Here is an 11,738-nt window from a genome sequence, read left to right as displayed (position 1 = left end):
AAGTGGGAAGGAGGTGCTGTTTGTCTGAGCAGGGCACAGAGGAGGATGGAGAAGGTGAGAAAAAGAAAGAAATGGAAGGCATTCAATGTACCAGCCTTCTCATAGCCCCCACTAAAGCCAGCCTTAGGATTAAGCTGATGTTGTAACCTTCCAGGGTGTTCTTTTTATTAGTACTAGAGAGAAAAATTCTGACTTTATTTTAATTTTTTATAAATCCATTCAGTGTTAGTGCAATGATTCTATGTTAACATCTTATGTCTGGTCTCCTAGAGTTGAGAAGGAGAAGAAAAGACATGAGTCCCTAGCCTTCCTTAGGTTGGTTCTGGTCCTGCCTAGATCCCTGGAACACTCCTGGAGTAACCTACAGAGAAAGAGAGGCAACTGTCACTAAACCCATCCTCTCCCCATTTCGGATCAGCTTCTGGAATCAATAGTTTTTTGCATGATCACAGGAAATTTGACTTAGGGAAAATATAAATGAGTACAGGAAGTAGCTTTTAAACTGCTGTTGTTGTTTTTAAGTATGGTACACATAAAGTCTTCTATGACCTTGGAAATTTTAGCCTGACTCCATTCTGGCAAAAGAAAACTTACTGTGTGAGAAAGGTTTTTTCAAGACAAAAACATCATTCTGATATTTGGGTTAGTCATCCAATTGCTAATATTTGTATAATCAACTCATTTAATTTGCCATTGAAAAACTACCTTTGTTTACCTGCTGCCATGATGCTGGGCTAAGTCTCATGTTGTAATATCATAATCTTCTAGGTGCAACACAGAGAGTGGCTTCTCTGTTTGGTGGCCACTGTAGAGGATTAGCATCTATCCCTCCTCGGGTACGTAGCATAAGATAATTAAGGCATTTCCTTTTCCCCTCCACTGACTCATTCAAGAAAGGGCAGGCCTCGCCTGTTTGAGCTGGTGGAAATGCAGAGCCTTACCCAGGGCTTCAAAGAACCAATCTCTCCTTCCCCTGGTGATAGTGAACACAGCTACTTTTGGCAGCTGGTATTAAGTCAGGGCCTCATTAAAACGTAGTTGTCATACTCAAATTAGAATAATTCAAGAACGATTTAATAATAAAAGGCATTCAAAGGCATAGGCAGGGTACAGTGAAAGCACATAGGACAAAGCAGCACCCTGGGATGCGGAGCGGGAGAACCATCATCACATCTGTGTCCAAAACCACAATGAGTAGGGTTGTCAGAACCCCAGAGAAAGTCGTGTAGAGAGGACCCCTGGAGAGGAGCTTTGAACTTGGGTTATGATAAATGGTTGGCCCAACCTGACCGTGCAGGGAAGAAGCCAGATGAATAAGTGCGCCAATTTTATTCTCTTCTTTCTGTTCAAGCTCCACAGGCGATCCCCATTAGCTGAATCCAAACAGAAGCCAGAGTGTAAGGGATCTTATTCATGTAAGCCATACAAGTCACAGAGCAGAGAGAGAAGGCCAGAGAGGGGCCTGAAGGGGTAACTGAAGGTGTTCAAGACACCAGCCTCTTATGACTTTAGGAGGAGTCACCTGAGGGTAAAACTGACACTGTAGAAGTCAGAGCAGGGTACCTGGGTACTTGAAGACAAGGAACTCTTAAAGTCTGCCCTATCTTGGATTTTCTGCTACGTAAGTAACACAAGTCTTTCAAGTCTATTATTCAAGTCAGTTTAACTCAGAAAATCTTTAACCTACAATGGCAATTATCTTAATGCTTTTCAAACAGCAAGTGGTAACTCATTAGTGGGTTGTGAAATTATTCCAGTAAGTTAAAACCAGCACTTTTTTTAAATTGAAAGAAAAAAAAAAAGAGTAGAATAGAATATATGAGAGTACATCACACAATAAAATAATAAGTATCTCTTCCTGAAACTTTTGGCTTTGTGTATGTGGATATACAAGAAGCTACAGTTCTCTTTACAGTCATAAAATATTTTTCTTTGATTTTTATTTTTTAATGTCTGGTGTATATTCAAAGTTGTACCACTTCCTATGCAAACAAATGCCCCACTCCTGATTTCTGAAGATACCAAACGCCAAGCTGCAGTGCACCTAGGATGCTGCGTGGAAGCCGGAACTGTACTTCCTGTGTGGCCGCTCAGGTCAGCCGGGTACCTCACATGAGAACTGCATTCAGGGCCGGGCGTGGTGGCTCATGCCTGTAATCCCAACACTTTGGGAGGCCAAGGCGGGTGGATCACCTGAGGTCAGGAGTTTGAGACCAGCCTGGCCAACATGGTGAAATCCTGTCTCTACTAAAAATACAAAAATTAGCCAGACGTGATGGCACACGCCTATAATCCCGGCTACTCAGGAGGCTAAAGCAGGAGAATCACTTGAATTCAGGAGGCAGAGGTTGCAGTGAGCCAAGATCTCAACACTCCATTGCACTTCAGCCCGGGTGACTGAGTGAGACTTGGTCTCAAAAAAAAAAAAAAAAAAAAAACTGAAGAACTGCAGCCAGGCCAGCACCAGCAGCTGAGCTGCCAGCAGCAGTATCCCCCTCTGCAGCTGGCCCTCTTGCTAGGCCCAGGCAGCCAGGTCTGATGGCCCAGATACCAACCACTGGAGCTGGCGTGGGGCACACACTGGGTCATGCCATCACTGGGGACTTCAGTGAAGGAAGTAATGCTGAGCCTGCAAGGCCTGACATCACTTACCAGGAGCCCCAGGGAACTCAGATGCCACAGCGGCAGCAGCCTTGCTTCTATGAGATAAAACCGTTTTTGGAGTGTGCGCGGAACCAGGATGACACAAAGCTCTGCGAGGGTTTCAGTGAGGTACTGAAAGTGCAGACTTGCAGATGGATTGGCCCAATCAAGAAGTTCAAATTGGAGAAATGGAAAATCAACTCTCATAGCAAGTTAATTTCGTATAAAAATATAACTGATAGTGAAGAGATAAAGAATAACCATCAGTTAAACCTCTCGGGTGTCATTCATAGCTTTCTTCCTTCAGAATTAAAATGGAAGAGGCCATTCTTACTTTGTAGAATTCCATTAAGATGGTGTGGAATTTAGGGCTGGGCCAATGTTTGCGTGGCCTCCTTAAACTAGCTGTTATGATTTTATTCTGTTAAACTAGCTGTTATTATTTTATTTATGAGTTAATTAGAATAAAGAGATTGTCTTCCAAAAATAAGAATGACTTGAGTTCTAAGCCTTGCGCTAATAGTAACTGATTTCTTTTATCCTGATTCTAAAGTTTTCTCTAATTAGACTCTTGAGTGTTTTCCTTACAGGTCTTATTCACTGGCCTTTATTGTAAAACTCATCCTGGCTGAGCGTGGTGGCTCTTGCCTGTATTCCCAACACTTTCGGAGGCCACGGTGGGAGAATTGCTTGAGGCCAGGGGTTTGAGACTAGCCTGAGCAACATAGGGAAACCTCATCTCTACAAAAATAGAAAGAGTTAGCCGTGTGTAGTGGCATGCACCTGTGGTCCCAGCTACTTGGGAGGCTGAGGTGGGAGGGTCACTTGGGCCTGGAGGTGGAGGCTGCAACGAACTGTGATTATGCTACTGCACTCCAGCCTGGGTGACAGAGTGAGACCTTCTTTCTCAAACAAAACAAAAACAAAACCTCCTGTTGCTATCTTAGGGACCAAGAGTTAATTAATCTGACAGTTCTAAAAATTAAAAACTACCCCCTGATAATGACTAATAAACACTGAACAGAATTTTGCACTCACTTTTGAAAGATTATATTGCAGGAACTTACCAGTTCCTCTTCATTTTATTGTCAGATCATGATCCTACTGCCTGGTGACATAAAACCTTTCAAATTGAAGGGGGTATGGATGATATATAAATGCTAATGCCCTTAGAAATGCTTTCAGATGTAAGTAACAGAAAGGTAATAAATACATTTAAATATCTCAGCTAACAAGCTGTCCAGCGGTGGGCTGTTCCACTTCCATTTAGGGAACAGTAGCTCAAAATGACATCAAGGATTCAGGCTCTTTTTATACTTTTACTCTGCCATCTTTAGTACATTGGCTTATTATCCGGTCATCTTGTCACTTCTTGGTTACAGAAAGATCAGTGCAGCTCCAAGCAAGTTATCCTTACTTAGTTACTTCTAAGACAAGAAGAAAGATTTGGGGTCCAAAGGACTTTTCATAAATCTCTGTATTTCTAACCAGGAAGAAAATCTTTCGATGCTGCTTCTTGGTTACTGGAGGGGGAAAAAAAAAAGAAAATATTTCCGAGATACGTCCCACCCCCTGCCGACACATTTTACCTTACATCTTTTCAGCCAGAAATTGGCCCCCTGCCAAATGTTAGAACAAACAATAGCAAGGGGGAACTGAATGACCATGACTGGCTAAGATCTATGAGATTCATTCCCTGGAGTTCACCACCTGCCTTGAGATTTAGAGATCCTAACAAAATCAGGATTCTGTGGTTGGCAAGGAGAAAGTGGTTATTGGATGAACAAGCAACAGTGCCTTTCATAATACCTTCCCCCTCTGCTGGCAATTCTGCTAGCAAAACTGGACTGCCTCATCAGAACAGACAGAATGACTTTTGTCATGGTGTAATGTCAGTTCGTTGGAAAGGCTCTCAGGAAAATAGGTCACCAGTGCACTTTCTCTGCACTAGGTAATAGGAAAAAATAAAGAGAAAAAACTAAGGTACCAGGGACAAGTGAGTTGATACTTTTAAACCTTTGCTTCAGTGGGAGAGGCTTTAACTAAAGACTTTTTATGTCAAATGCCTACTAGAGTGAGACTAATGATGTACCAACCTCTAAACCTTCAGGTTTATGAGTCAATTAGAACAAATGGCTAAGGACATTTCAGAATTTCCTGCACATGCATGTTCCACAAAATCTTAACAACTATTCCAAATGGCCCTATTATGTGACCATGTATGCACCCATATTTAAACAGATATGAAGTAATGACTAAATTAGTTACTTACTTGGTTGGCATTCATCTGAATATGTCTTTCCAATAGATCACTATTTTATTCAGAATTAAATACCATAAATTCAAAACTGCTCACTTGCATAAAGTTTGCTTAGATGGTTTTATTGAGACTAGCTCTTTGTCTTTTGATGGATCAAAGCTATTTTATTCAAACTGAATACCAGCTGCAAACAGTGGCTCCTGTTTGTAATCCCAACACTTTTGGAGGCCAAGGCAGGAGGACTGCTTGAGGCAGGAGGACCTGAGTCACATAGTAAGTCCCTGTCTCTACAAAATAAAAATAAATAAATAAATAAATACCTGAATACCAGTTTGATCAGTGTTTTGCTAAAATATTTTAATTGTTAGATACATGTTCTAACCTAAGTATAACTTTCTCACAGGTATTTCTGCATTGCCAAGAACTCAGAAAAGTTACTATACGGAGTACTATTAGCATAATTCATTTAATGTTTGAACTTGCCTTGGACTGAGATGTTCATGCTGGCAGATACTGTGTAGTGATTAACAGCGAATAGATACAGATCATTTACTTGAGGAGGCATTGTACCAGGCATTTTCCAGACATCTGCTCATTTAATTCTTACAAGTCTGGGAAATGGGCATTACTTTCAGCATTGTTATGTATAAGGTTAACTTTTTAGAAAGATTATGTAAATATTCTGTGGTCATTTTTATCATAAATTTAAAAATACTGTATTTTTAATTGTTGAATATGTTGAAGCCATCATTACAAAGCTGTTAGATTGAACCAGGTATTTTAAATTTGCTGAAGTCCATGGAGATTACAGTTACAGTTTATTTAGTTTGTTTAGACTATTAAAGTTCTTTGATTATAGACAAGAGAAACAGATTCAAGATAACTGAAACATATTGGAAGGGCTTAGAGTAGCTTACAGAATCAAAGATGAACAACTGGATCATGGGAAGAATAAGAAATAGAGTAATTTCTAGCATCCAGATGGCAGGCATGAGTGGACCCATTTCTTCAGGAACATGCCACAGGGATGATCAACTCCAATCTCTTCCTGATCACCTGGCTCACAACTGGAATTTGTGAGGTTGAATCTGATTGGCCTCATTTGGGCCACATGACATTGTTTTTCAGGGGAGGACACGAATCTTGTTTATCGGCACAAACTAGGAAAGGGGTAATTCCCCAAGGAAAAAGAAAGGTGCTGCTTCCAGAAAAGAGTGGGTGCTGGGACTAGCAAAAACACCACATGTCCATTACAGTATGTGACAGAGTTGTGATTCAAACCTCAAACCACCGACTGGGTGTGGTGGCTCATCTCTGTAATGCCAGCACTTGGGGAGGCCAAGGTAGGTAGATCGCTTGAATCCAGGATTCAAGACTAGCTTGGACAACATGGTGAAACCCCATCTCTACTGAAAAAAAAAAAAATTTAAAGAGACTTCAAACCACTCTAAAATTATTTTCTCTTAATAATTTTCTTATTTTTAAAATCATTCATAAGTGAAATAATCCCAATGGAGCAAAATGAGATAAATATATAATAATTATCATGTATAGCTTGGCAGTGCTATGTGCAAATTCAGTGATACCAGTGCTCACAGAAAGGTCTTGGGGGAATTCAATGTCAGGTCCTGCTGATGGTTTTGTCATCTTCTCTGCTGGTCTCTGTTATGCCACGACCCACTTGTTGGGAAACCATTAGCAACCAGACTGGCGCAATCAACCAAATCTGGGACCAGTGAGCTGTCTCATTTCTCAGCCCAAATGCGGAAGTGTGTACTTCCTATGTTTAGTGGACTGACTCCAGAAAATCAACATTATTGCTACTATTAATATCATCCAGAAGTTTCCTTAGTGGTTTACTGTTTTAATATTAGCCCTTGGAAACAAAATAGCACCTTATATTTTTAAATTTCCAAGTTCCTTTTTGAAGTCAAGACTTATTTTTGCACAGAATTCCCATAGTTTCTATGAATGTCTGAAAAGACAACTTAGGCTATAAAATTTTGCTTCCGGCCGGGTGCCGTGGCTCACGCCTGTAATCCCAGCACTTTGGGAGGCCAAGGTGGGTGGAGCACAAGGTCAAGAGATCGAGGCCACCCTGGCCAATACAATGAAACCCCGTCTCTACCAAAAATACAAAAATTAGCTGGGCGTGGTGATGCACGCCTGTAGTCCCAGCTACTCAGGAGGCTGAGGCAGGAGAATCGCTTGAACCTGGGAAGCGGAGGTGGCAGTGAGCCGAGATTGCGCCACTGCACTACTCCAGCCTGGCAACACAGTGACACTCCGTCTCAAAAATTTTTTTTTTGGCTTTTTAAGCTGAAGACGTGTTTCAATTCGTAAAGTAGCCACCTGAAAAGCCCTACAATATTTGAAAATTCTCACCATTCAATATCTTTGTTCTTTGGAGCTGTAAGGTATATTATTTTGAAATGCCTGAAGACTTCATTTAGAATCATGAAATCAGGCTTCTTACTTTCTTAAAATATTGTGTGTGCTTTGGTCCAACTTGGTCCTGGTGAATAAAATCAAACAACAAAATTCTAGCAAAAAAAAGAAAGGAGGGAATGGGAAAAATAATCTAAAAGTTATTCTTCTCTACCATCCATTGAACCTATGAAGACACAGGGTGGGGTATATGTCTACACACGCAGTCTTAATTGATGGCCAAGATAATTACTGCTAGAAATAATGAAGAAAATGAAGAGACAAAGGGGTAAAAAGATCCATGGCATTGCTCCAATGAAGCAGACTCAGGCAGTGTTGTATTGAAGCATTTAATTATCCAGTTGATAGTTTTATAGGGGCCTCTGAAGGCTCAGTTAGACTTAACAAACTGAAGGGCTAAGGATATTACTGTAGATCTAGATTCCAGGGGTTTGAATCTCAGTTCTACTGTTTAATAGCTATGTGACCAAAATCAAATTATACCATGTTACCTCTGTGGGCCTTAGTTTTCTCATATGTAAAATGGGGATAATAAAGCCACCTACTAGTGTGTGTGTGTGTGTGTGTGCGTGTGTGTGTGTGAGTGAGAGAGAGAGAGAGAGACAAAGAGAGAGATAGTGAAACAGAGAGAAAAAATACTTCTAGGGTACCTGGAATGGTACCTGGACATTATATTATTATATCTGTAGGTAGGATATTGTGGAACCATGAAAACTATGTTATAGAAATAGTTATCTACTGGCATCTGCAAAGATTTATTATTAAATAGCATATAGAGCATGAATCTAATTTTATTTTTTATATATATTCATTTAAAAAAGTATAAACCATGTAATATTAACAGTGGTTATCTCTGAGTGGTACCATTATCTTGAGTGATAGGATTATGAGTGCTGTTTACTTTATTCATTGTGCTCCTTCATAGTTTCCAAATTTTCCAGATTTGAACAAATGAACCTAATTGATTTTATAACCAGGAAAAAAACTATACATGTAACAAGCATTTTAAAAAATGGTGCTAAATAAAAAATATTGAAATCAAGTAGAAAAAGACCTTCCCATTTTGATGGATCACGATCAAAGATAAACCAGTCTCATTGCAGAGGAGCAAAAAAACTCTGAGGCTCAATCCATGGTATCTGAAGAGAAAAGAGAACAATATGGGATTCAGATTAAAATGTGTATGATCTTAACTGCAAAACAAAAATTGTGTGACCTTACATAAGCAAATCAATATCCATGACCATCAGCTCCTCATTTCTAAGTTCAAGCTAGTTGGTGGCTGAATTGAATGGGCAATATATGAAGTATGTAAAGAGTTAAGCCCACAGAAAGCATTCAGTAATAATACTTCTATCTTACAATAGCCCATTTTGTATCTTCATTGCTCACTAAATAAAAAACATAAGAAAAGTATATATAGCTTTCTGCCATAAACTGGAAATTAGATAAGCTCATAAATGTAATAAATAACTAAACAATCTTTATTCCATTTATTAGTATTTAAGTCCAAAGTTCAAAAACGGGCTCCATTTTTTTTTAAAGAAACTATCTCTAGCTGGTCTTTATTTTTATTTATTTATTTATTTTTATTATACTCTAAGTTCTAGGGTACTTGTGCACAATGTGCAGGTTTGTTACGTAGGTATACATGTGCCATGTTGGTTTGCGGCACCCATTAACTCGTCATTTACATTAGGTATTTCCCCTAATACTGTCCCTCCCCCAGCCCCCCAACCCCTGACAGGCGCTGGTGTGTGATGTTCCCCTTCCTGTAACCAAGTGTTCTCATTGTTCAATTCCCACCTATGAGTGAGAACATGCGGTGTTTGGTTTCCTGTCCTTGCGAAAGTTTGCTCAGAATGATGGTTTCTAGCTTCATCCATGTTCCTGCAAAGGGCATGAACTCATCCTTTTTTATGGCTGCATAGTATTCCATGGTATATATGTGCCACATTTTATTAATCCAGTCTATCACTGATGGACAGTTGAGTTGGTTCCAAAATCTTTGCTCCTGTGAATAGTACCGCAATAAACATATGTGTGCATGTGACTTTATAAGAGCATGATTTATAATCCTTTGGGTATATACCCAGTAATGGGATCACTGGGTTAAGTGGCATTTCTAGTTCTAGATCCTTGAGGAATCGCCACACTGTCTTCCACAATGGTTGAACTAGTTTACACTCCCACCAACAGTGTAAAAGCATTCCTGTTTCTCCACATCCTCTCCAGCATCTGTTGTTTCCTGACTTTTTAATGATCACCACTCTAATTGGTGTGAGATGGTATCTCATTGTGGTTTTGATTTGCATTTCTCTGATGTCTAGCTGGTCTTTATTATAACTACTATTTCTGTGTTTTATTTTAAAAAATGAATGCAGGGAAAAACCAACCCTCAATTTATTAAGAAAAAATAAAGTAACAGTAATTATATTATTTACTACGGGCCTTCATGCCACTCACATTACTTTCAGGTTTCACACCTATTTAGTCTCGTGGTTAAATGATGTCTAAATAAATGGAAAGAAAAAAAAGAGAAAGAAAAAAAAAACCCTCTATTACTGCCTGGTCCCTAATGTCATTACTCTCAAAAGCTGTCCTTCTCAAACCTTAATGTGCATGTTAATCCCCTGGGCACCTGACGCTTCAGGTCTGGAGTGGGCTCTGTGACTCTGCATTTCTAACAAGCTCCTGGATGAGGCTGGTCCATGGACCACTCTTCGAGTAGCAAGCTCTAAAGGATTTTAGGAATATCGGTGTATCTGTTCTAAATGCCCCTATATAGCAGGTGACATGAGAAAACAAAATTTCTCATGGTTTTTGTCCCTTTCCCATCCTCACAATATTGTTTCTAATCCTTCTAAGCTTTTGCTAATTTTTTTCCTGCTGACTTGTTCTCTAACATCCACCTCCCTCTGGTAAATTGTTATTTATCATTTAAGGTTAATCTCAAAGGGTATGTCCTCTGGGACAAGACCTGCTAGGTATATGTATGGCTGTAGCTAGCTCCCTAATAAATCCCCGGAAGCTGAAGAGGTAGTTGTTGCTCTCACTGACTCTGTTCCCATCTTTATTTGACTCGCTTGCTCAGCCTCCATCACAGGGTCACAAGGAGCTCCTTGGGTTGGACAGGCTGCCCTTTGGGGCACATTCCTCCCAATCAGACATTTACCCAGACTCTGCAATTCTTTAGGCTATTGTAGTCTGCCCAGCCAAGAGGTTTTGGTAGTTTTTCATTTTGTTTTTCTTTATTAGACAGGGTGTTTCTTTGTTGCCCAGGCTGCAGTGCGGTGGCACAGTCCTAGCTCACTGCAGCCACAAACTCCTGAGCTCAAGGGATTCTCTTCACTCAGCCTTCCAATTGGCTGAGACTACAAGTGTATGCCACCATGCCTGGCTAATTTTTTCTTTCTTCTCTTTCCTTCCTTCCTTCCTTCCTTCCTTCCTTCCTTCCTTCCTTCCTTCCTTCCTTCCTTCCTTCCTTCCTTCCTCTCTCTCTCTTCTTTCTTCTTTTTTCTTTTTGCCTAGGCTGGTCTTGAACTCCCGGCCTCAAGCAATCCTGGCACTTCGGCATCCCAAAGTGCTGGGATTACAGACGTGAACCACCTTACCCAGACTTTCTGTTCTTTTGTTGCTGTTGTTGTTGTTGTTGTTGTTAATTAACCCTTTTATGTTTGCATAGTTTTTTGAGTGCCTTGAGGGAAAGATACTTGAAAAAATACAAGGTGTTATACATACATCCACATAGCACAGTAACATTAATAAGAGTTGTTAAAACAGGGAAAAAAAAATCTGTGCCACTGAACCTCCTTTCTAACTGGCAAAGGCAAACTCAAAAGCACAGATGGGTCAGGAAAGTAACATGAGGGAAGGTGGTGGGTTGAATAGTGTTCTGAGGAGTCTGAGTCCATGACCCATCTGAAAAGGGTGGCATCCAGCCACCCTCCCATGAGGCAATGCTGCCCAGGGCTGCCACATCTCCCAGGTGCCAAAAATCAGATTTTTATATGTAAATTTTCACATCAACAAATCCAATTTTTGGTTGTTGTTTAAACACTGTGAGAGCCAAACCCAAACAAATCTATGGGCCAGAGGTAGGTGGTTGGAGGAAGACAGAGACAGGCATATGAGGTTTTGCATTTGGTTAAAGTGACTCTGCTTCTGAATTAGTTTTTACTTCTAGCCTATTGAAATCAATCAGAACTGACTGAGTATGCAGTTTACCAGTGCCTCACCTAGTCTGTGCTTGGCAACAGCTTCACCCTTAAGATGAAGATGAGAAAGAAAGAAAGAAAGAAAGAAAGAAAGAAAGAAAGAAAGAAAGAAAGAAAGAAAGAAAGGAAGGAAGGAAGGAAGGAAGGAAGGAAGGAAGGAAGGAAGGAAG

General features: G+C 40.2%; 1 protein-coding gene across 1 annotated transcript in view; it reads left to right on the top strand.

Moving 5' to 3' along the window:
* LOC111554960 overlaps window positions 1-3,012 on the top strand; it is a 93,009-nt gene extending 89,997 nt beyond the window's left edge. The window contains exons 2-3 of the mRNA XM_023230701.1: window positions 1,971-2,094; window positions 2,445-3,012. Coding sequence (XP_023086469.1) covers window positions 1,971-2,094; window positions 2,445-3,012 — 692 coding nt within the window. The remainder of the gene's footprint in view (window positions 1-1,970; window positions 2,095-2,444) is intronic.
* The last annotated feature ends 8,726 nt before the right edge of the window (window positions 3,013-11,738 follow it).

The sequence above is a fragment of the Piliocolobus tephrosceles genome, chromosome 5 (assembly GCF_002776525.5).
Source record: "Piliocolobus tephrosceles isolate RC106 chromosome 5, ASM277652v3, whole genome shotgun sequence".
NCBI classification, from domain to species: Eukaryota; Metazoa; Chordata; class Mammalia; order Primates; family Cercopithecidae; genus Piliocolobus; species Piliocolobus tephrosceles.
The sequence above is the reverse complement of the archived record's forward strand: the minus strand, read 5'-3'. Positions and strand labels throughout refer to the sequence as shown.